General features: G+C 38.9%; 1 protein-coding gene across 4 annotated transcripts in view; it reads left to right on the top strand.

Annotated features, from left to right (window-relative positions):
- LOC149551577 (fumarylacetoacetase-like) overlaps nucleotides 1-27,050 on the top strand; it is a 140,994-nt gene that overhangs the window by 95,527 nt on the left and 18,417 nt on the right. For all 4 annotated transcript variants that reach the window (XM_089787082.1, XM_089787083.1, XM_089787086.1 and 1 more), the window contains exons 10-13: nucleotides 13,483-13,545; nucleotides 13,767-13,831; nucleotides 19,598-19,694; nucleotides 19,899-20,027. In XM_089787082.1, the coding sequence (XP_089643208.1) occupies nucleotides 13,483-13,545; nucleotides 13,767-13,831; nucleotides 19,598-19,694; nucleotides 19,899-20,027 (354 nt within the window). The remainder of the gene's footprint in view (nucleotides 1-13,482; nucleotides 13,546-13,766; nucleotides 13,832-19,597; nucleotides 19,695-19,898; nucleotides 20,028-27,050) is intronic.

The raw sequence follows: 27,050 nt of genomic DNA on the forward strand, positions 1-27,050 counted from the left end.
TGGAGTTCGTATTGGTCAAGTCATAGTTTGCAAACTTGGCAAGTACTCTCCAAGTTGCCAAGTACTCTCTAATTTTTTGTTGCTAAGTGAGTTTTCACAAGTTTAACTCTTGCATATAAATAGATACAAAAAGAAACGTGGGATAAAAGGTTGATGTAGGTAAGACAAACTTAAAATGTATTTTTTTACATGTTTTTTCTATAAAACCATGCATTTTCTCTTTCGAGATATCAATTTTCAATTTAATACATTTTTTAATTGAATTTTACAAAAAAACTATGTTTTCTAAGTGATATTAATTTTTAGTACTTGCTAAGTTGTCGAGTTGAAATTTTTGGGCTTGCCAAGTACTCTTTGAGTCCGAGTCTACAAACTTTGGGTGAAATATTTTTGCTGAAGGAGGTTGAAGAATTAAAATAGTAAATACATAATTAGCTATGGAAATATTAAGCTTTGACTAAAATAGCTCATGCAGCTTGAGATGGTAACATCAATGATCAATCACATCCAACATGGCAACCTAAACTGAGAGATCAAAACACAAATTGTTAGGGCCTCTTTCTTGTAGGATTGTTTATGTTATTGTAACATAGTGGATAGGATTTGCTTTGTGTTGTGAAACATATACTTATCCAATTGAAGTTAAACATCACTAAGAATATGGATAGAATAAGGTGCTTAATGATAGTCATAAAGTTTCTTGACTCTGGCCCGAGAATGGAGGTTGTCTCGAATTCGGTGAATGGTTGGAGTTTCTTGACTACAAGAGTTATACTTCCCAATATATGATCAAAATTCATATATAAATATATATATCATATCAATATAATATATCTTAGAATCATATAAGATTATTTATTTCCTCCTTTTGAAGGAATCTCATTGTATACTATATATTATTATTTATTTTTTATATATCATAATAATATTTTAGTACTATTTCTTATTTTTTATCTATTAATTGTAATTGCATTATATTATTATTTTATCATGATTTTTTAATAATATTATCTTATCTAATTATTAGTAAGAATTCTATCTTAAAATGGGGATATGACACATGCTATAAAGATGACAATTGTAGATATATAACTAATAAGCTATATATCTGTATTGAGAAGACCATGCTATCCTGGTTATTATTCTTGTTTTTGAGAATGCTGATGCAAGGGGTTGCTTGGACACCAAACTCAAGGGTTTCCCTCAAGGTAAGCCTTTCTTGGACATGTCTGCAAGGCGGTCAGGGTCGCTGATCTTTATCCTGTCTTGGGACTGATTGATTGGCTAGATTCCAACAAGCCTCCCTCTTATTGTATTTGTGGTCTTCTTGTCAGATTAAGAAATAATATTTAGACTTGAGCATGTATGTTTAAAACATTGCTCTAATATTTCTTAAATTTATTATTTAAATAGGCAAATTATTCATACCAGTGACGTAGATGCATAAATCCCTGACTTATGATCTGAAAGTTTTCCTTACTTGCTCGATGCTATTGGTTGTATAGGCATCTAATTGTATTTAACATGTAGTTGCAGACAACTTCTTATATTTCTTCCACAATGCCACTACTTTGTGGAATGTTCTGTAGATATTCAGTGGTGAATTCTGAGTTGTTATATTACTATTCTTACCAAAATTCCTCTATGGAGATACGGTTATATCTTTACTAAGTAAAATATGAGCCTAGATTTAGACCTTGCAACCATAATCATGGTTACTGTTAACCAAAATACCCTCCCGCCAGAAAATCAAATTCAAATGATAATTTGCTCAACGGTCGCCTAAGGTTTTAAAATTAGCATTGGCTATATCTTAGGTTATGCCTTGGAATGTTTTAAGTCGCGACCATGTGATTCACACAATCGCACTTTGTTGAGTGTCAACCAGGGTCAAGATGGCGAGGGTGTGACTGCTTGTCTTCGCTTGATTGCATGGTTGTGTTAACATGCTATGATTTACGCTGTGATAGTGTAGAAAAGGCAGGTCTTTAGCGCTTCGAAGACATGTCTTGCACTGTTAGATCATCCAAATCTATGGCTAGCGCATGGTCGCCGCAAGTTGAGAAATAGTTAAAGGTTGAGTTGCAAGGTAGCGGTCCCATCTATTTTGCTTGGTCCCAAAGGTCAAAAAGAAGCCTTGGGTTAAAGTGGCGATGGTGCCGATATGGTCCAATCTCAACCTTAGCAAGGTCGCGGCGGTTAATAAAAAATGCTAAGAGCAAGTTTTGAGGCAGCAATAAATCAGTGGATCGCGGTTTCACAAGCAATAATTGTTATTAAGGGAACGTGGTGGCGAGGTTGCGATCGCGAATGGTCGAACACAAGGCATGAAGATTGAGTCGCTGACAGAGTGGCATAATGGTAAGAAATGTTTGGTCCACATGGCAAGACTTGATGGTTAAATCCCAGTTGACCAAAAGTCACGGTCAATTTGGCAAGTTGGTGGTAGCGGAAGTAGTTCCTTGAATGATAAATCTGATCTTTCCAATCTCTTGCAGCCACTTTCATCGATCCCTAGGCCTGACAAATGCAAAGAGATACTCCATCGCCGTCTGTGGATCCATCCACTCAGAAGTTAAATAACCCTCGCTCCTGACCTCTCAAAGGTTTGTTTGGTGAAGAAGTGATCTTCTTATATATGGATTTGTGCTATAATCAGATCTTTTTAGTTTTGCAGTGATTATTCTCTATAGATTTGATGGTAGTGGTTGATTTCTATGTTAGGAGGAAAGTTATCCAAGTTATGTTGGCACTATAAAGGCAAATGTTGTACTCTTTCTTAGAGTCAGATCTTCTTTGTTTTCTCTAGTATTGCCTTAGCATGCTATTGTAATTCCGCTCTTTGCCTTTGAATTATATGACTGTCTGCCTTATCTCTTTCAACCGTCACCATATTGTGCAAGCTTGTTTGCCTCTCTTTGATGTACTGTGGATGTCTATAATCTGCGTTTTTTGTATTTGTTTGGCCTGGGAATGATAAGAAGCGAAGCAATTTTTCTTGTGTCACTCATGTGGTTGTTTGCTCTTTATGTAGTTTACAGATTAAAGCAAGTTTGAATTTGTATATCTTTGAACCGTCATAATAATGGTATTGTGCATGTATGGGCAGAGGTTGGTCTGAACACCCTATTTTGGTGCGTCACCTCTTTGGAGTAGATTAGGTAGTTACTTTCATGTATTCCTTCTCCCTTTTCTCTTGAAGAATAGTTTAAGTGCATCCTAATAGTAGAGGAAGCTGGCCTTCTCCGGAGGCTCAACCTCATAGTTCAAGTCCCACAGCTTGGAGGTTGTTTCCATGTTTCACGAGGTTGTCCTTAGATAAGACTTTGGACAAGGGTGGAAGCTTTTGTGACAACGGGTACATATAGTTATACATGTACATATACATGTATAGACGTTCTTTCAACTATTAGGGATAGATAACATGTAATAATGTTAAAATCAATACACACACACACACAATACCTATATCACTTCCTACTATTTAAACACATTAGGGTTTCTAGGAAGAAGTGTGATAGGTCATCCTGAAGCTATTTTACACTAAGCCCAAGAGTGGATACTCATCCTCTTAGCCCAACCAGAAGGCACATGGACATCCTCTGGGGGTGGCCTACTTAGATTGAAATCTCATACTTTCCCCTCTTCCTTACACCTCCTTCCTGTCGTCGGTAGAAATTGTGTATCGGCCGACGGGTCCCTTCGCGAAAGTTCTTGTTATGTAGCCGACGGTGAATAGTTTGTAGCGGACATGATGTATCTGGCCGACAGATACCTTCGGGAAGGTTCGTCGGAAAGTATTTATAACCCCTTCGGGAAGCATTGTATGGATCTTATCTTATCATTATCATGATCATATGAGAAAAGCATAATGTACTGTGGGCATATGCGAATAATAATAATAGTTCTGCTATTGCTGTTCGGTGCTCGTGTCTATTTCCTGTGTGCATTGCTTAATTAATCCATACGGTAAACATTTGGCGCCGTTGCCCGATGGATCTGGCACGCAAGCAGGCGGAGATGAATTAAATGCCGAATCAGTTGAACAAAGACAAGAGTAAGCTAAAGGAAAAAGATGACATATGCGTTGCGCAGGAAAATTTAATTTTGGCTCAGCAGATAGAGCGTCGAAGGAGGTTTCAAAAGATTTCCGACGGAAGCAAGAGTGCGGAAGGATTGTTGAAGGAGACTCGACAACGGCTTGATTTGGTGGAAGAAGGGAGGGAGGAGTTTCTGAACCTGCATACGCCACGGGAAGAGAATCCTGACAGAAGCAGATCGACTCGCACGGCTCGGAGTGCAAAAGGAGCACGAGCGTGGAGTGACCTCTTCGTCCGGATATACTTCCGGAACGGACAGCTACGGTTGACAAACCCTCTTCTTCACCAAACAGCGCGGAAGCAGAAAACTGCGCGGGTGTTGAAAACAGCGCGGAAGCAGAAAACAGCGCGGGTGTTGAAAACGTGGAAGCAGAACACAGCGCGGGTGTGCAAAACAGCGCGGGTGTCCAGAACAGCGCGGGTGTCCAGAACAGCATGGGTGTTCAGAACAGCGCGGGTGCTCAAAACAGCGCGGGAGTGCAAAACAACGCAGGTACACAACAAAACCCTCGACATATAGTAATAATGGCAGGTCCGAAGGAAAAATTGCCTAAATTTGATGGTGATGAAGTAGCTGATCCCATTTGACATTGTAAAACATGTGAAACGATCTGGAGGGCGAATGGCATAACAGATACAAACGAATGGATCCGACAATTTCCTGCAACCCTACGGGGTGTTGCCATTGATTGGTTTATTGATGCTGATCCACAGAAATTAAATAGTTGGGATAACATTAAAAAGGAGTTCATCGCAGAATTTCAACTTTTGCGTGATAAAAATGAAGTTGTCGCAGAGATATTCAATACCAAGCAAAAGAAGAATGAAACTGTACAGGTCTTTGCCAGGAGGTTGAAGGACTTAATCAGTAAGATGGAGAATAAGCCCGCTGACGGGTTACAGAAAAGATGGTTCATTGAAGGCCTTCACCCGAGGCTGCGGAAGAAGATGAAGATCGTGCCGCCATCCACATACAATGAAGCGTACAACCGGGCAATGAACCTCGAAAGTGACCAGAAGACAAAGAAGAAGAAGAAGACCAGCTCGTCCGATTCAGATTACGATGCATCCTCAAGAAATGATAGCAGCGATGACGAAGGAAGCAACAAGAAGGTTCGTGCCCTTCAGAAAGACATGATTCGGATGATGAAGGAATTCAAGAACATGAACAAGGAACCTAAGGGCAATGACCTATGGTGCACGGAATGTAAGAAAGAAGGCCATATGAAGGGATCCTGCCCGAAAGATCAATTTTGTGAAATCTGTCAGATCCTGGGACACTCGGTAAAGGAGTGCCCTTTCAATTTAAAAACAAGGACACCGCAGCAAGTGTTCCTGTCACAGGAGGCCTCCCCGTCTGGAGGGAACGGGAACACCAGTACGGAAGGTGCCACATCGGGTGGATACAGAAACAACCGGCACAGTCAAAATAACAACAATACCAGCAACAACAATAATGGCGGAAGGAGTCGAATTCAGTATGATGTGAATGGTCGGCCGATAGTTCAATGCCGCGCATGCAATCTGTGGGGTCACTTCGCCAGAGAGTGTACAACAGTGAACACACCAAAGTTGTTATGCAGATGGTGTGGACCTGGTGATCATGAAGATGCTAGGTGTCTGAAGTCGGGAGTAAACTTGATCATCGTCAGGACGAATGAAGAAGAGGTTTTGGCTATCACACGTAAGCAAGCAAAAGTGTACCCCGACCCGGCGGAAGAAAAGAAGAGACTGGAAGAAGCACGGGTAGAGATCCAGAAAGCAACACAGGCAGAAACGGCACACCTGAAGGACACGCCGAGTACTTCCGTACGGAACTGCGCAGAACAAAACATTGTCCGACAAATTTTGCAAGCCGAGATACCTGTCAGGATAAGTGATCTGTTGCTCACTATGCCTCAGCTCCGATCGGCACTCACAAACATTGTTCCCGCTGCTCAACTACCAGGAGAACATGGAAGGAAGCAAGAAAGTGGAGCAAGTACAGTGCACAAAAAGGAGAAGGAAAGTGGCGCAAGTGCAGAAGATCCGATGTTGTTAGCCCTCTCATCCGGATGCCATCCAGCAATCGTCGAAATGGGAATTCTCGAGACTGTATTGACGGAAACAATTGTGGACGGAGGGTCCGGTGTCAATGTGTTGCCTGAAGACACTTGGAAAAAGTTGGGACAGTTGACATTATGGCCGCCTACATTCCAGCTGCTAACGGCCGATCAACATGGAATCAAGCCATTGGGAGTCCTGACAGCACAACCAGTGACGATTGGAACACAACCGTTCCTGTTGGACTTTGTCGTGATCCCACTGAAGCGGAGAGGATATGATGCCATTCTGGGCCGGGGGTGGTTGATACAAGCCAAGGTAAAACACAATTGGAAGAAAAATACTTTATCACTTGAAAGCAAAGGCCGGAAGTATGTCATTGATCTACACACTCAGATGGTTGGAGAAGAAGCTCTATCGTCAGATTCCGAAGGAGAAGATGATGAGAGGAGGCAGAGTATGGAACCCGATCTGGAGGGAGTCCTACGATTGGAAGGAGATGATGATCTGGATTCAGTAAATGGTCTTTACCACTAGCAGATAGAGGATTATGAGCTCTTTCCAAGTTGTAATATGCTAAGGATCGACGAAGGTAAGAAAGGAGGAAATGAATGTCCGAAGGAACGCAGAGAAGCCGACGGAGGAAATGAATGTCTGAAGGAACATAGAGAAGCCGACGAAAGAAATGAATGTTCGAAGCAACATAGAGAAGCTAAAGAAGAAAACGCGGATATGACTGAAGCTGAAGGACAGAACATACAGTACGAACCGAAAAGAAGGAAAAATTCTAATGTATGACTGCGCAGGAAGAAAGTATTATGTCAAACCACAAATATAGCAGAAAGGTACCAGCAGCAAGGAAGGCACACGATACGGTCTGCACAGGAAACAAAGCGGAAGGGTCTAATAAAAGTTGCAGCAGTACGGAGTGGACGTGTTATTGGCGGCCAGAAGGGGTAGTTGACGGAGTCCATGGTACGGAGCTTTGGGAACAAACTGGGTGATACAGAGATGACACAGAATAGGTGTAGCAGGTTTCAACTCGGACAGTGGGTGTTGAAGTACGACGATCGGAATGAGATCAAACCAGGCAAGTTCAAAATTCAATGGGTCGGACCGTACCAGATGCGGGAAGTAAGCAATAACGGAGCAATAAAACAGTGGATGCTAGACCGAAAAGAAGTATTCGATGTAGTGAAGAGGTCGAAGTTGAATGTCTGCAATGAAAGAAGTAACGCACCCCCGTGGACGAATAACTGAGAGAAGACTGTAAGTACTGTATATATGTAAATATTGTACATAATTGTTCTAGAAGTGAGATTTTCAAAAAAAAAAAAAAAGGTAAAATAAAGCACTGTACGGTTTCTGGAAAGCACCGTACGGATTTTGAAGCACCGTACGGTTTTCCACAAGTACGGATTTTGAAGTACTGTACGGTTTTCCATAAGTGTAGTGCGGATTTTGAAGCATCGTACGGTTTTTATAAGCAAAGTACGGATTTTGAAGTACCGTACGGTTTTATAAGTGAAGTACGGATTTTGAAGCACCGTACGGTTTTCCATAAGCCAGGTGCGGATTTTATAGTGCCGTACGGTTTTCTATAAGGTACGGATTTCATAGTGCCATACGGTTTTTCATTGGCAAGGAAGGAGCACCACCGTACGGATTTCACAATAAAAGAGGAATACCGTATTGTTTTAACATCTAAAGAATGGTGTACGGTTTGTGTAGTACGGTTTTTTTCAGACAAGGTACGGGTTTCAAATTTGAAGTACGGTTTTAAGGCAATGTACGGTTTCCACCTTCAAAGTACAAATGGTGGGATATTGCAGTACGGTTTTTTTAAGCAGATTGGAATCTAGATTTTGTCAAGTTGGAAGCCGTATGGATTTCATCACAGAAGGATGACAGGAGGTTTTCTTAAAAAAAAAAACGACGACAGAATCAAGTTGTTCAAAATGAGTGACAAATGATGCCAAAGGGAAGGGGATGTATCCGTGGTTGCCAGAAAGAGTGCAGAATCGGAAGATAATGACAGAAATGGTGTGTTCCGTGCATTTCTGTGTGGGTTACGAAGTGCTAATTTGGTCTTGGCGACGAGGGGCGCTGCCCCTCGACCCCGCCCTATACTGCGACCGGGGCGCTGCCCCAGGACCCCGCGAGGGGTCTTGCCCCTCGACCCCGTCGGGGGCGTTGCCCCCTGGACCCCCAATCATTGCGAATATCAGTCGTGGGAGTCTGACCAATTGAGAAGAATTGAAGTTGTTGCAGGCATGGACTTTCTGTGTACCAGAGGCAGTGGGAGCAGGTGTTGGCTGTGAGGCTATCTTGGTGGATGCGTAGAGAGCTCGGGAGGAGCTGATCATCTAGTTGGAGGCAGTGCAGCGACACTTGGCTCAGGGTACCGAGGAGTTGGAAGCAGAGAAAGCAGCACAGGTGGCTATCAAGGTCAGCTTGAAGAGTCACTATTGTGTTAGCAAAGGCTATAGATGCAACGGGATGAATGTGAAAGTAATATGGCAGATCAATATTGTTGTATTAGTTGTTTGAGTTTTGTTGTGTAGTCGTCAGGAGACGACTTTTCTTTTTTGGGGGGAATGATGTCGTCGGTAGAAATTGTGTATCGGCCGACGGGTCCCTTCGGGAAAGTTCTTGTTATGTAGCCGACGGTGAATAGTTTGTAGCGGACATGATGTATCTGGCCGACAGATACCTTCGGGAAGGTTCGTCGGAAAGTATTTATAACCCCTTCGGAAAGCATTGTATGGATCTTATCTTATTATTATCATGATCATATGAGAAAAGCATAATGTACTGTGGGCATATGCGAATAATAATAATAGTTCTGCTATTGCTGTTCGGTGCTCGTGTCTATTTCCTGTGTGCGTTGCTTAATTAATCCATACGGTAAACACTTCCTTCCCTAAATGATAGGGGGTTTACAAACAGGTTTATTAACAAACATATGCATTTTATTATCAATCATACATATACATATATAAGATATAAATGTTGACAAATACTCAAGGTTGCACGGGATGGGGGTACTTAGGGTACGGGTATGGGTACGGCTATTTTTCATAATAGGGGACAGAGGTACTTGGGTATGTCAAACTTTATTTAAAAATTATACTTTAATATTTATAGAAAATCTGACTTAGTGAGTCATGACAATGCTTTTTTAAAACAAGAACAGCGATAAAGTTGGCAAATGTAATGTATTGTTTTCAGTTTCAGATTTGCTATATGTTTGCAATAATAGTCTATGATAAATGTTTAGATGCATAACAAGAAGGCAGACTTTAAACATGAAGAAGAAGATCCTAAATCATATGACAATGACATATTGCAAATAATAAACTTCTGACTTGAACATTGATAAAGCTTATTGTTAGTCAGTATCAAAGTTTCATACTGATTAGGTATTGAATTAAGCTTGATAAACAACAAGCTGATACGGAAACATAAAACCGAAAAAAATTTCAGAAATCAATCAAGGTCTTTAGCTATGATGCTCTCCACCAAGTACCTGGTACTATACGTGTCTCCGGTACTTGGGATACGTGTACCTGGTACTTGGGTACGTGGGTACGAGTACTAGAGGTGTGGGTACGAGTACCCATGCAACCTTGCAAATACTGCATAGGCAATGTGTATACCACAAGAACAATGATTAATATTGTAAGATGCTTGATATAACCCATCATCTGCCCTACCCTAGAATTCTATTCTGAAATGTTCAGAGGTCTGCTTGCTTTCCTTTGCCCAATTTGGATGTTATCTTATTGATCAATTGTTGTAATTGCTTTTATATGATCATTTTCATTGCTTTCCTTATTGAATTATTCTCATCGTGGTCTTCCCAGTTTATACCTAAATGTTGCCATGGAGAGAGATGACACTTGGGAAGTTTCTGCTCCTTCCACTGCTGCCACAAAACCCTAGCGCCAAGTTGGGAGGTACTGTTTATATGTGTGAGCTGTATGGCTGATTCTGATTGCTCAGACAATGATTAAAATGCTGAATAATTCAGTAATCTGCAGCTGCTAGGTATATCTTGCCCCAAATTAGAATGATGAGGTAATATTCTCCTCTAGAAATGACCTCAGCTCTTTCTTGGAGCGGTATGGCCAAGGAAAAAGAAAGCAAAAGTCTGTGACTTCCGCACTGCAAACTTAGTTCTGCAATATGAAACCTGGTTTACCCTTTCACTCAATCTGAAATGAAAATTCATCCCCAAATTCACTTCCAAATTTATCCAGTCACTGAATTGTGATGAAAATTGATGCCAGGCAAGCTGGGGTTTCATCGAACTTCCTCCACTTCCAAGACTTCTTGTTTCTGGAAGCCTTATTGCTGCTTAAACCCTTTACAAAGCTCAAACCTCAATGTTTTGTTCTCAAATAATAACCTAGAATCTTGAAGAATGAAGCCCCATATCCTTTTCAACATTTCTTTTCTCCCTCCTTCTGGCTCGAACCCATTTATGGTTTCTCATGTGTAATTTGGATGAACCTAATCAAATTTTATTCTAATTTATTCCCTCCTAGGAAATTGAACCACTATGAGGCCTTATTTAATCATAAATAAAGTGACCCCTTTTTATAATAACTTATAACCCAACTCCTAGGAAAAATTGCGATGGCTCCTTATTAATTATAATATAAAGCGATTATATTAATTTGCATTATGATTATTTTATTTAAACCAACTTACGAAATAATATAATTTTTCCCAATTTTTTTTTAAACCAATCATCTAGACCCAGAATTGAAATTTGACGAATGTTACCCATTCATGGATAATACATGAATGTCACTGGTCAACTGACAGCCTCTCTTTAAAAAATAAGGATCCTCCCTAAAAATAGGAAGTGCAACCAATCTTTAAAATGATCTTGGAGGTCCCTTAATGTATATTGGTCAACTCCCAATCAATCCCTTTAAAATAGGATTTCCTCCCAAAATTTAGGAGACTGTTCCAAACTGCCCAAAACGGCTCACAAAGCCCTTGCATAGCTCCATAAACCTTTGGATGTGTCCTCTATCCATACTGGTGACCTACATTAACTTGTTTAATAGGGAAGCCCTCTATTATCTATTGAACAATCTAAGGAGGGGACATTAGAGGTCAACAAAAAGTGCAAGAAAATTGATAGGTCGAGAGTACACCAAGGACATTTTTTTTCTTTTATTTTAATACTTAATAGTGAAATAGCACCAAAGGACTTACAAAGAAGATCCCTAGAAAATGACTTTGAGGCCCTGTTGTTGAAAGCCCTTGCTGCAAAAGAAGCCTTTTAAGGCCTACAGCACCTTTAAAACAGAAGTATAGCACCCTAAGGGCTGATATTTGATTCAAAACATATGTTTTCAAGAAATCCCTTTGACATATCACTTTATAAAGTATGTCCTTAGACTTAGGAAATGTTCATCAACTTTAAAAATGCATTTTTGGTTAGTCATAGAAGATAGAAGGATGATTCAGTTTTAATAGAGTTGAGAATTTTATAGTTTTATTCTTTTTTCTTCTTCACTGAAGACTCCAATGAAGTGAACGATGCTTGCAAAACTTGTGAGCCAGAAAGCTTAATGAATTACTTGTCAATGGGATTGTCAAAAGCTTGTCATTTTCCAAGAAAGATCGCATGCAATTAGAAAAATTATGGTTTTTATTGAAACATTTGTCAAAATTGCTGGAAAGATTTTTTTTTTTCCCCTACAATTAAAAAAACCATTGTTTTTCACTTCATTTCCGCTTCGGTCTGACATATGATTGACAATTTTGATCAAATAGTAGCTATACAAACTTGCTGATATAACTTCGATTTTTCACCTAAAGCTCAAAGCAAAAACAACTAAGTTGCCCTAAAGTGATAAAATTGTGAAAATGGCATGTGCCATAAAGGCTTTTTTTTTAATTCATATGTGATGGAAACTAGTAATATATTCCTCTACTGAAAAACTCTTTTGAGTTGTGAGTAATCCTGAGGGAAAATTCTAGGTGAATTACTTGCCCAAAAACTTATTATGAGTATTTCAAAAGCTCTCAGTGGTTCTTCCAATGAAACTCTCGAGTAAATGCAAAAAAATGCAAGTTTTGCTTTAAAAACTCCTCCAAATTCATATAAATTTTTTTTGCTTGAAATTAAAAAATGTGATTTTTACTGTGGCAAAGATTTCAAAGGCCTTAATTTGGTCTCAGCTGTCGCTCAACTCTATTGGGGGAACTAAGCCGGTTAGGGGTTTTGCTCCTAGACTCCCATGAGGGGTGCTACCCGTCCTCATATGGATCTCCACTCCCAAATCCCTAGTACTTATTGGAATCTATCAAATAAAAGACTTGATTAGTATTAGGGGGTGATGAGGAATCAGGATATAACTCTGGAGTGTGCCTACTTAGATGTTATTATTGCACAACTTGCCAAAAATCTCTTTGGATGAGGCAACTTCTGCATTTGACATAGGTAGTGGAAGTGGCATTATAATTATAACCCAATTAGAGTTCAAGTTGTTTTTAGGTCCACGGTATGTATTAAATTTTGCTTTGATTGATATATGATGAGAATTAGTAATATGCTCAACACATACACTTTTAGTAAAATGTGTGTTTTTGAAGAATATTTTTAGAACATTTATGCATAATGAATGCCCGATAAAATTACCGAGTTATTGCCAAAATTTTCTCAAGTTTTTTAAAAATTGGGCCAAAAGAGTTATTGCTGAGTGAGAGTTTTTTAACTATGATATGTTAAATAAATTTAGTAATATGTGTATTTCACAAGAATATTTTTAAATTTTTTGTACTTTAAAATGTTTGATTCTATTGCGGAGTTTTACCCAATGCTCAAGTTTTTGAATTTTCTTGGCCTTGCTGAGTAATTCCCAAGTCTGAGTTTACAACTATGAGAGAACTTTGTGGAAGCATGATGGATGGTCCTATAGCTTGTCACTAGTGGAGTGAGAACCAGAAAATGCTGTGTATGATATTTCATAGGAAGAAATTTTCAATTGGTATGACCATTATTAATTGAAAATGTCATGATTTCTTGTAGATTTCGTTAATATTGCTTATACTATTATTAATTTCCAATTATAACCTCTATAGAAATTTTTGATAGCAATCGCAAACTCTAAATCTTGGCCGATCCACATGTTATCCATGTTGATTGGCCACATTTACCATTTTTTGATTAGATGATATCTGCACTATAATTATTTTAGTAACTAACAAACTTTGGATTGGCACACGATGTTGAAATTGTACTTTCTGAGGCTTGTATAGTTGGGAATTTTTCATATACTATTTTAATCACTCATATTTATGACTTTTATCACAGGACCCACCTCCTCTTCCTTATTTGGCTGGTAAAAGTAGTCATAGCTATGACATCCCTTTAGAGGTATGAAAGGATTTAGTTATTGAGGTTCTGTTTCTTTTAACACAGGGATTCCTGAGGCTTCTTTCAGGTTAATGTGAATTTTTAACTTGAATTTGATTATCTTATATAGCACAGATATCATTTTGGTATTTTTTGATGTGGAATTTTCGCAATGTTTGCTTTGTTCTCTATGCCAGTCTTCTTCTAATTTTACAACATCTTGGCTTGTGGCTTTTGTAAAGGTTTCCATAAAACCAGCAGGAGAGGACAAAGCTTGTGTTGTTTCTAAGAGCAATTTCAATCACTTGTAAGTGAGAGACATCTATCAAATTGTTTCTATATTAGTCACTTTCCTGATTTTGTCACTGCCTTTCATTTTAAAAATACACTGAACACTATTTTCTCTCCTTGAAGATAATGATTGTATATATGAAATAGATGATGTGCCAAGTTTGAACTTCATGACAAATACTGCTGCATTGATTATGGAAGACCATTTCTCCTTCAACTGCACTATGATTAGCAACCGCAATTACTTATAGGGTTAAAGTGGAACACTTATATTCTTTTCTTAAGATAATGTTCTGATATTTTGAAATTTCATAGTCTTCTAGAGAAATGATATATGGGTGGGTCATCTTTCCCACTGAATTTGTTCTCCAATGAACATAGTTGAATTTGTCTAATACCGACACTTTTAGTCAAAGCAATGGCAATATTCCATGAGTTCTAACATTTTCAGCAAAAGTATCAGTTACAAGATCCATTCTCAGCTCAAAACCCTCATTTACAGCTTTGGTCGTCACTCAAGTTATGATATTAATTAAGTAAAAGAGAGACATCCCTAGATTTATTGACATTGGAGGACTGCATACTGTTCATTGAGGGTTTGAGAGCGCACATGTTCTAGCTTTCTTTCAATCTGTGAATTAACACAGATGACTCACTTATTTCATTTGGATTTTTTCATTAAAGATATTGGCATGCAAAAACAGTTTGTTGTTAATGTACTAACACATTTTTATATGCACAGAAATAGAAGCACCCATTATAAGCAGCCAAATTTTACTGTATGATACATCATGTTTTGTTGATATAATCTATTTTGATATGTCAAGCTAAGGATTTCAATTAGGATTTGACTGTTCTGTAAAGTTTCAAAAAGAATGTGAATTTCATGCTTTTGTAACTGACATGTAGATCGACTCGCTACACCAAACTTTTATACATGATGCACTTTTGATTTCAACTTGTTTGATCTTCTGCATTTTGAATCATCAATTTTGTAGACAGTCAAAACTAACATTTCTAAAGTAACCTGTTAGAAGAGCAGAGTTTTGAATATCACTTTTCCATGATGGGAAAATGTTTTGTATTGAAGATTTATTTATAGCATTTGTCTTTTGTGACCGTATAAAATAACTATGACATCAATATACCATGCATTGGCCTATATTACTGAAAAAAGTGCCTTACATTGGCTCATTGGGCTTCCCTGTGGCTCAGCTATGACTCCTTGTCTAACTGTAATAACCTCTTTCATAAGAATGTGATTTCATGGACTTTGACTTTGCTTCTTTAATTTCAGAAATCAATCCCTTAAGGAGAACAAATGTTACATCAAAATATTCTGCAATATTTAACAAACAAAAAACTAGGAAAGAAGAAATATCAGTCGATACATGACAACAAAACATTATTGAATGCAAAAATCTTAATCCAAATGATTTCTTTAATTTCATATCTGAAATGAAACAGTTTCCATTATGTGAGCCTTGACTAAGTTGAGACAATTATAGGGTGATCTGAATTTCTTAAATCAGCAGCCTTAAACATCTGCTCCAAACTAATATCTTATACACGGTGATGGAACAGCAAGAATGGATGGAGAACAAAATGAAATTTTGGTCTTAAAGTTTTGTATTATTCAGTGAGAAACAATATTGTTAGAGCTGCATTATCTTGTAAGGATACAAACATGGCATATCTAAGCTTAGCTATATTCCAAAATAGTTGTGGAAGTCCTGGTAAAATATGTCAAAGTCACTAATCGCAAAAAATCATTCACCAGATAGAGAGATCTTGAAATTTCTTTGAAAAATGATAAGTTTTAACTTTTAACTGTTATACAAATGTTGTTACTGCATTGCTTTAACTTTTTTGGTCTTTCAAAGAACGTGTATACTTTTTTTCATAATTTTTTATCTAGGTGATTAAACTTAGTAATCTATCACTAATAAACTCTTATTTGGTTTCCTTAGTCCTAAAACCTACTATAATGTGGGTCACTTATATTGGAAATGGATGAAGAAAACTATCACATCTGGCACATGAATTAAGCTTGTCCCAAGGAAATTGTGACACAATATAATAGAAAAGGGAGTCTGTATTCACCAGCATTTGTTCTTCCTCACCTCCTTCATGTTAAATTTCATGTAATCCTTTTAGGCTCTCCTAGCTCCTTCCCATTAGGGGCACCAACATTGGAGGTGCTAGAGAGCCCATCCACCTGAGATCTAGAGACAATATATTTGGTCCACCTAGGTTTTCTTCCATGAACTGGTAAACCCCAAATTGGTTTTCTTTGCAACCATTTCTTGTAGATGGTGAATGGCTTTATTCACCACCCTCGTTTTCTTCATGGCAGTGGTCCCATGCCTTGCTGGTTCCCCTTGGCTAGTTAAGAATGTGCTCTCAGTAGTTATGGGTTGAAACTAATTGTTACTTTCTTTGTAAGGATTAGATGTAGTGTTTTCACCCCTCTAGCAGGTGAAGACCATGAAGCACTTCATTTTCAAATGCTCCATTTACTCTGAGATCTGAAAAATATTTCATTGCTTCTATTTTCTTTAGATATTTAGACTAGCAGTGTTTGGCTCATTTCCTTCGAGATCTGTCACCCTTCAATGAAGGTTCCTAGGGGGGGGAGCCTGGAGGTTCTATAGCTCCATATTGATCGCATTTGTTTTCCAATCAACTTAGGTATTAGGCAACACAAAATGGCCTTTGGATACCATTGCTTCACTTGTCAAAGTTGATAGACCAGTTAGGTGGTGTTTCTCTTTGCCCACTTTTACCACTCATATTACTCAAATTTCCCAACTTACTTCCCCTTGGCACCACAACTCTGTTCATTATTGTTTGCATGACTCAACTTGTTTATGGTGACATGGATCTACTATTTAGTAGCCGCCATCCAGACCATAGAGGTGAACTCACATTACAAGCTTCTTCTGACTTTGGGGGCCACACTACCCTTGGATGTCAAGAAAGCTTGTAGAGGAAGTGCTTTGGTTCCTCTTATGATATCATACTGTGGCTTTTAAGCTTGGATACTCCTTGGTGAGTATTGTCTCTTAACCTGATGGCTGATGGCCTCAATATATCCTCTATTTCAGAAGTGGACATGGATATTCGATGAGGTTTCCTTCGAGTTTTCCCCAACACACGCTTTTGAGGCTCTTATTCACCCTTATTTCTATTTGTTAGTGGCACAATGCTTTAATTTGTCTTATGTGCTTTTATTATTTTGGTTCTAGGATTCTCTGTTCCTAGAATCTTCTATTGTTAAAACTTAATAGTGTTCCACAAGGACTGTTAGTTTTTCCCTTTTTTCCAGTCAGTCGGGTAAAGGCAAAACACCCCAAAAAATTACCTTTTTTTGATGATTTTCCATGTATTGATCTTCTAATGTGTTAATGGTGAATGGTTTATCTATGTTATGATATGCATATTTGAATTAAGTTTCTATATATAAAAATGCCCCCTATGGTTTTAATCACCATCCCTTGAGGTCCCGTCCCCTAAATTTTGGCTTTGACCAGTACTCGTACTAGAAACACGTTCCCATCCCAGAATCTCCATGGAGCATAGATTGTTAACTAATGTAAACTCTAGTCAAGTTGACCTACTTTTGGTCATCTATGGAGATTAATATAACTTTTTTTACTTTTTTTCTTTCTTTCACATTCATTGCAATAAATATAACTTTTTAACGTTTTTTCTTTCTTTCACATTCTTTGCAATTTCTTGATCAGATTCTTTGCTCTTTGTTTTTAGGAACCTTATGGATATCAGTCCTTATTTCCTATTTTGTCTAGAACACTTGCTGATAGCTATTATTTTTGTTCTTTGGACCCTAGATCTTTTTGTCATAAATTCTGCAAATTTATGTAAATCAGTTTCTGGATTAGATTGTGTGAAGATTTTTATCATCAACATTTCGAATCACACTATGTGATCCATCATTAGGATGAGAGAGCAAGAGATGTCAAACAAATTTTATGATCTCTTGCTCTCTCTTGCTCTCTCATCTTGATGATGGATCACGTAGTGTGATTCGAAACATTGATGGTAAAAATCTCCACACAATCTAATCCAGAAACTGATTTACATAACTATGATGGATTGTGGAAATCTGATCGCATTAATTCTGCATATTGTTAGCACTACTTATTTTGAGTTGACAGCAAGTTATTACTGTGCTGGAATTCTTAAAATGTGTCAAGATAAGTCTGCCTTTTCAAACTTTTATCAATCTTTTGCCTTTATGTTGGTCAAGTTTTTCACTTACCCAAAGCAGTTTATGCACACAAACACCATACATCTTGCATTAATGCCATACAATGACTTTATGAGAGTGCAAATGGATATCCTTTTTAAAAAGAAGTTATATGACTAGAAAATAAAAAGTGCCCATTAGAAATAATGGATCAGTTTTATTGCAAGCTAAGTTATCGTGTTTGTACCCTGCCAGGCAGATCCGGGTGCAGATTCGCAGCGGGTTTGGGTTCGCTGTGGGTCCACGACAGGTCCTCACAGGGTCTGTATTTTGGACTGTGGGTTCATCCATGTTCACGCCAACACGGACCCATGTGGACCCACAGTCCAAAATACGGACCTTGTGGGGATCCACCAAGGACCCAGGTGAACCTGGGAGAACCCAAGCAGAGGTCAAACTACCAGGTCAAAACAAATATCTTTAATTGTTTTTAGAAGCATGTCCTATATTACCTCTTATTGCTGGATAGAGAAAAGGATGTCTAGGTCAGCTCGTACCCAATTCTTTGTAGAATTTGCTAAGAATTGTAATGCAATCTTTCAAAAATACAGCATATAAAAGCTTGATTCAATACAATATAGTATTATTCACAGATTTCTACTCAGCTTTTGTACCTTCAATCAATGAAAAAACTATTTTTACTTTCTCAGGAGCTGTCTATTGTGTGAATTTCAGAAAATGGTTTATGCGATCTTGTGATATTATATTTCTTATCCTAATTTTTTTGTCCCATTTGCATCACATATATGCAGAAATATATGTATGTTTCAGGTCACTTGTATTTATCTAGTTGTGCAAGAATTTAGTTTTGAGAATGCTGTGATTAAAATGTCTAAAAGACACTTTTAACTCCTCCCAGATGCTCACTTGGATTTGAATCTTGTTATGAAAATTTGATGCAACACATTAAAATCTTGAATAATGTTTTCTGTAGTTTAGCTTATTGAATTGAGTAATCAACAAACAGGAATCATAAAACATCTCATGTATCACCTCCTATCGCTACTTGCACTAGACCATAAAACATCTCATGTATCATAATGCGCGCACGCACACACACACACACACTCACTCATCCACCCATGAACCCAAATGGGGCTTTTTTTTGCCTGAACTCGAGCTCGTATCTGTCTCTGAATCTGAACCAGCAACTTAAATTGCAAGTATTTAATAGACAGATTGACTTGACTAGAAATGCAAATTGACTGTCCTATGCAGTTTGTGAAACCAAACCCTATCTAATGGATCGGGTTAAAATGAAGAAACTCCTGCGGGTATGATATCCTAGCATACAACATTGTCATTTAACTTGAAGTATACTCTTCCTATGGTCTGTGAACAAACCTGAATAAAATTATTCAAGCAGATTAAGAAGTATTTGTAACCTTGTGGTCTAACTCCATTTTTTATGTTCTAAATATATTTGGAAGCCATCGGATGCATTGTGTTTCTTGTCAATACCAATTTTCTATATATCATCTCAAGATGAACATTTTTTGACATGTGTCCCAGATATTGGACGCTTGAGCAACAGATTGCACATCATACTATTAATGGTTGTAATTTGAGGTCTGGTGATTTACTTGGATCTGGAACTATAAGTGGACCTGTAAGTAATGTGCTACAATCACTTTTTAAATATCATTTATTCTTGGCAGATTTGAGTTAGTGAAAGAAGCATACAATGTTTGTCTTAATATTGGACTTAAATTTTGAATTCGATTACATTAAGTGGAAGAAGACAAGATATTGGAACTTATGGGATTCATTTTTTGTAGAACAACCACATTTACCTATTCATTGTATGCTGCAGAATCCTGAAAACTTAGGTTGCCTATTGGAGCTTACATGTGATGGGAAGAAGCAGCTGAAGATTGGGAATAATTTGAACCGTACTTTTTTGGAAGATGGTGATGAAGTCATTTTCACAGCACACTGTCAGGTATTTAATTTTTCTTCATATTTCCAATTTTTTCCTTTCTTTCCTATATCTCTTGAAACACAATGTTCAGATAATTTTCATTGCAGGATTACTCTGTTTTATAATGACACAATTTTCTTTTCTATCTGTGTTCTTTTTGTTTAACATCCCTCACTAATTAGTCATGATCAAATCAGCTTGAATAGAATATCACCATTTTTGTTCATATTAAGTGTATTCTAATTTCTATTGACATCTTCTATCTTTGTTGTACTTGATTTCATCCCTTCTTGTTTTGGAGTGGGGAGGAAGTAGATGACACATACTTAATTTATGGTGAGCTATCTTACCTGATAAGATGATAGTGAGGAAATTTACTTAGAGGCCATTCTATTCACAATGGTATTCATCTACGTTGCTGGAATATGTCATGTCCTCTCCTCAATGCTGGCCTATCTACAAAATTTCTATAAGCTCATAGGGTTCCCAGTAAGCTAGCTAGCCTTGCAAGGGGGTCAATTTGGGTGGTGCTCTTGTATACCCTTCTTAGCTTAGACCTATTTCAAATTAATCATTTGTGGCACCTATTTGGGTTAGCCAACTAGCTTGTTTAAATCACTTTGGATTTCATTTAGGTATCGACTTCAGGAGAGCTTATTCTCTGTCAATCAACTTGCTTTTTTTTTGTCTTTGAGATTCCTTATTGTAATTCATTGGGAGATTGCAATTTCGGAGGTGACATATCTTCCCTAATCTGCTATCGATTTTAATTTGGTGAAGTCTCTTCAAGACCAAATTGGATTGATAGATTTGTAAACATTGTCAGTCTTCCATTTCTCCTCGCCATGTGATCTGGAGGTTATCTTTATACCAGCAATTCTTCATTAAAGAATCTGTGATCATCCTTGAACAACAGTGATATACTTGGAGAAATTGCCAGTGACACACCTTCAATATATCGGATCCATGATCATCACTGGAGCAGCGATATCAGAAGTATATTGTGGCTTGTTATTAGCAGAAGCAACATACATCAGAGGAGCAGCGGACACATTGTAGCAGCACAGCAACAAGGATATCATATTAGAGACCGACATTCAGATTAGGGGCTCTGAACACACATTGCCTCAGTGATCACCAATAAAATATTAGCGACACTTCATAGTAACAAGTAATATTACATATCAGAATTGCATGATACATTCATCAGTGATGATGTGATAAAATTTATGATGTTTTTGCATACTTACATCAGCGATCATGCCGTATACCTTGCATACTCACTACAAAGATAACAGCTGCTGCTTCTTACATATCTGAAATTGATGATATTCCAGTTGCACACCATAGTATTATCATTCATGATGGAGAGCAACATGCTAAAATCACTAGAATGAATATGTAGACCCTAGCACACCTGACCATTAGATCTGCACCTTGAGCATGCCGACATTTGATTTTTGAACATATTGTCATCCATTTATCAGTCATAGTGACATCATTACTCCAGAACCCCCAACCCAGATAATTGCAGTTGTAATTGTGTGAAGATTTGATTGAGATATTTCAGTGGTATCAGATCCTTGACCCTGCCAGCCTGTTGGGTTGAGGTTAATGAGGGAGAGGGAACAAGATTACATAGTTTATTAGTGGATAAGGCATTATTTTTTGGATAGAATGGGAGATGCACATATAGTTATAATGACTATCTTGGGATTGCTGGTGAGAGGACAAGAGAAGATTAATGAAACTCTCACTCACTTGGCAGAAGTATGGATGAATGGAGCTAATAGAGAGAACAATGGCCATAGCAACAATCCAGTCAGTGGATGACACATAACATTGATCCAATTCAAACTCAATGATGCCAAATTTCCTTCCAAGGATTGAGTAGTAGGAGAGTCATACTCCCTCCTTGGTTGAGTTGCAAGAATATTTCAAGGGGTTGACAGAGGGCTACAACCTTACATGTCTCTCAAGGACTATATGGACTCAAGGGTGAGGCATTTACCCACTAGGGTTAATAGAGATTACAATAATGATTGGAGACAGAAGATTGACGAGCTAAGTCTCCCCTTTTTGATGGATCCCGAAGATCAAGAATACAAACTTGTGTGCAAAAGGTAGACACATATTTTCAGTTCAATCCTTTGCCTAAGGATGAAGCGATCAAGTATGTAGCACTACACCTTGATGGCATTGGTCATGAATGGTGTCTACATGGTATGGTTACACTAGGGCATGAGCAAATCACTTCCTATGCTGACTTCATGGAGAGACATAGTGACAAATTTGATGGGAAGGACTCGAAACTCAGCTCCAAGGAGTTGGTGCAATTGAGGCAAGGAGGATCTATGTATAGCTATATTGTAGAGATCCAAAGGCTTTATATTTTGATGTCTGATATTTTGATTAGGAGATTGACTTCATGTTTCACGGATGATTTGATGGGTCCTTTGAGAGGTTGGGTCAAGGTCCTAAGCCCTAGCACACTCATTGAGGCAATCAATAAGGCATGCGATATGCCTACATTGACCTCCAAAAAAAAAGCATACCCACGAGCACCTATCATACAGAAGGACAAGGGCAAGAAATCATTTCTAAAGAAGACTCCAATGGATGAGGTGACATGTTAAGACCTAAGGAGAAAGCTCTGTTTTAACTACAAGGAACAATGGGAGTCGGCTAATAGATAGACTCGAAAGGGGAATATCTATTCCTTTGAGTCTATGTTTGATAGTGAGGAGGAGGTCAAGGAACCTAAGGAGCATGATGAGGTTACCATTATTGCTCTTCCCAACACTTCACGATGAAGTGTATTTTGGGTGCATGACATTCTATAGGGACAATGAGTCATCATTATGGTTGACACTAGGGCTATGCTCAATTTTATCAACACTTCCTTGGTTGCCAAGAGAGGTTTCCACACAATGGAGCTTGAGGCATTTGAGGTCAAGGTGGTAGGAGGCAAACTCCTACCTTGAGCACTTTAAGTGCTGTAGATGAGCATCATTGCGGTGAATTACATAGCTACAAATGACGTCTTTGTAGTAGATAAGATGATAGGAGTGCCATCTTGGGTATTTAGTAAATGGAGAGTTAGCACACCCAAAATTTCAAGTGTTTGGAGCTCTCATTCAAGGTGAATGAGAGGTTGGCTTTGCAAGGAATGTCCAAGAAAGGTCCTAGAGTGGTTTTGGCCTAGTGTATGGAGGTGATTTTGAGGCATATTGATGTAGTATTAGAAGCACATTGTTTGGTTTCATCCAAATTCTTGATGGCTAGCATACACATTATCACAACAATGAGATATAGTGTTGGCCAAGCATAATTTGGGTTTTAGGGACATTGCCCCAGGGTGATACAATCAGTGATGGGCACACTATAGAGTTAGAGCTGGGAGACAAAGTAGTCATCCCAAGAAGTTAAACGATGAGATAGAGAAGGCAATTAAGGAGATTCTTGAATAGGACACATTAGGCCTAGCTTGAGCCCTTTTACATCTTCAATGGTATTGGTGAGGAAGGATGGGACTCTTGGGGATGTGCATGGACATTGGACCCTAAATAAAAAGATAATCAAGAACCGATACCCCATCCTGTCGAAATATGAGTTCTTAGACGAGCTTCATGGGGAAGTCTACTTCTGAAAGATTGATCTCCATTTGGGATACCACCAGATTGGAGTGAGAGCAAGACGTCCTCAAAAAAGCTTTTCGATGCCACTATGGTCACTATGAGTTTTTGGTCATGCCTTTTTGATTGATTGTTGTTTACTGCATAGGTTAATTAAGCAACGCACACAGGAAATAGACACAAACAACAGAGCTCTCCTTATTATTATTCGCATATACCAAGATATTACAATAGGTTCTAATATCCTTTGATTATTACAATGCTTCCCGAAGGGGTTATAAATACTTTTCGAAGAACTTTCCCGATGGAGTCCGTCGGCCAAATACATTATGTCTGCTAGATAACAAAAACCTTTCCGAAGGGATCCGTCGGCTGATACACAATTTTCTTTCCGAAGGGACCCATCGGCTGATACACAATTTCTACCGACGACATCATCCCCCCCCAAAAGAAAAGTCGTCTCCTGACGACTATTACAAAATCTCTGAGACAAATCAACAACCAAAATACATTGACTGACTAACTGGTCTTCAACATTGTCACCTTAGCCAATCTGACATCTGACCCTGATAGCCACCTGTGCCGTTTTCTGCCTTCCAATTCTGAGTACACTGAACCAAGTGTTGCTGCACTACCTCTAATTGGATGATTAGCTACTCCTGAGCTCTCTACGCATCCACCAAGACAGCCTCACGACCAACACCTACTCTCAGTGCCTCTGATACACACACTCCATGCCTGCCGCAACTCCAAGTCTTTTCAACTGGTCAGACTCCCACGACTAATATCCGCAACGACTGGGGGTCGAGGGGCAGCGCCCCTCGCCGCCAAGACCAAATTAGCACTTTGCAACCTACACAGAAATGCACGGAACACACCATTTCTGTCATTATCTGTCGATTCTGCACTCTTTCTGGCAACCATGGATGCGTCCCCTTCCCTTTGGCATCATCTGTCACTCATTCTGAACAACTTGATTCTGTTGTCGTTTTTTTTTTTTTTTTAATAATAGAAAACCTCTCGTCACCCTTCTGTGATGAAATCCGTACAGCTTCAATCTTGACACTGTCTGCTGATTGCATATGGACGCCTCCTTCCTGCACACGGGTTTTGATGAAACAAATCTAAAGGCGTCTTCACTATTTCAATCTTCTGGAAAAGCCGTATTGCAATATCCTTCGAAGTCTTCAAAATTCGTACGATGCAAATTAAAATTTGGCTCCAAATTCCGTACGTTATCCTTCTCAGGCTCTTTAAAAAACCGTACACTACCACAAAACTGTACTACCATCTTGAAAATTGTACCATAGTTTGGATTGTCTGAAACCCGTTCACCATAAATTGTACACCATCCTTCAGATATCAAAAATCGTACGGTAGTCTTCTTCCTAGATATCAAAGACCGTACGGTATTCTCCTTCCTTTAGGTATTAAGGACTGTACGGTACTTACCTTCCCTCAAAAAGCTGTATGGTACTCTTTTCTCTGAAAATCGTACAAAAGAGTCGATCCTCTAAGAAATCCGTACTGTGTTTGTGGAAACTGTACAATGCCCCTTTACTGTGAAATCCGTACGATAGCAATGGAATCCGTATGATGGCAATGAAATCCGTACTCTTAGCAATGGAATCCGTACGGTGGCAATGAAATCCGTACCTTAGCAACGAAATCCATACGGTGACAATAAAATCTGTACCTTAGCAATGAAATCCGTACCTTAGCAATGGAATCCGTACGGTGACAATGAAATTCGTACCTTAGCAATGAAATCCGTACGGTACTCTCTTTTTTTTTCATTTTTTTTTTTTTTTTTTTTTTCAAAATAGCAAAGTCAGTTTACCCTTCGACCGTCGTCACCGACGGTCTGCAATGACAAAGGGGTCTCTCGAAGGCCACTTTGTGACGCAGAAGTCTTTCGCCCGTGATATATCTTCAACTTCGACGCATTCACCACCTGAGGCACTTCCTGTCCATCCAAAGTCCATAATTTGATTGCTCCATTGTCACCTACTTCCCGAATTTGATATGGCCCGACCCACTTAACCTTGAACTTGCCTGGTTTGATCTCATTCCACTGTCCGAGTTGAAACCTGCTACACCTGTTCTGTGTCATCTCCATATCGCCCAGTTTGTTCCCGAAGTTCACTACCATGGGCTTCGTCAGTTGCCCCTTCTGTCCGTCTATAACACATTCACTCTGTACTGCTACAACTTTTATTGAACCCTTCCTCTTTGTTGCCTGTGCAGACCGTATCATGTGCCTTCCTTGCTGCCGGTACCTTTATGCTATATCTGTGGTTCGACGTAATACTTTCTTCCTGCGTAGTCATATAGTAGAATCTTTCCTTCTTTTGGGTTCGTACTGTATGTTCTGTCCTTTAGCTTCAGTGATATCTGCGTTTTCTTCTTCGGCTTCTCTGTGTTGCTTCGAAAATTCATTTCTTCCTTCGGCTTCTCCATGTTCCTTCAAACATTCATTTCCTCTGTCGGCTTCTCTGTGTTCCTTCGGACATTCATTTCCTCCTTCGGCTTCTCTGTGTTCCTTCAGACATTCATTTCCTTCTTCTTTCTTACCTTCGTCGATCCTTAGCATATTACAACTTGGAAAGAGCTCGTAATCCTCTATCTGCCAATAGTAAAGACCATTTACTGAATCGAGATCATCATCTCCTTCCAATCGTAGGACTCCCTCCTGATCGGGTTCCATACTTTGCCTCCTCTCATCGTCTTCTCCTTCGAAATCCGACGACAGAGCTTCTTCTCCAATCATCTGAGTTTGGAGATTGATGACATACTTCCGGCTTTTGCTTTCAAGTGATAAAGTATTTTTCTTCCAATCGTGTTTTGCCTTGGCTTGTATCAACCACCCCCGGCCGAGAATGGCATCATATCCTCTCCGCTTCAGTGGGATCACAACAAAGTCCAATAGGAATGGTTGTGTTCCAATCATCACTGGTTGCACTGTGAGTACTCCCAATGGCTTGATTCCATGTTGATCGGCTGTTAACAATTGGAAGGTAGGTGGCCACAATGTCGGCTGTCCCAACTTTTTCCAAGTGTCTTCAGGCAACACATTAACACCGGACACTCCGTCCACAATTGTTTCCGTTAATACAGTCCCGAGAATTTCCATTTTGACGACTGCCGGATGGCGTCCGGATGAGAGGGCTAACAACATCGGATCTTCTGCACTTGCGCCACTCTCCTTCTTTTTGTCCGCTGTACTTGCTCCACTTTCTTGCTCCCTTCCATGTTCTCCTAGTAGTTTAGCAGCGGGAATGATGTTTGTGAGTGCCGATCGGAGCTGAGGCATAGTGAGCAACAGATCACTTATCTTGACGAGTATCTCGGCTTGCAAAATTTTCCGTACAATGTTCTGTTTTACGCAATTCCATACGAAAGTACTCGG

Source organism: Cupressus sempervirens, chromosome 6 (assembly GCF_028749045.1).
Source record: "Cupressus sempervirens isolate cs-2001-9-10 chromosome 6, ASM2874904v1, whole genome shotgun sequence".
Classification (NCBI taxonomy): Eukaryota; Viridiplantae; Streptophyta; class Pinopsida; order Cupressales; family Cupressaceae; genus Cupressus; species Cupressus sempervirens.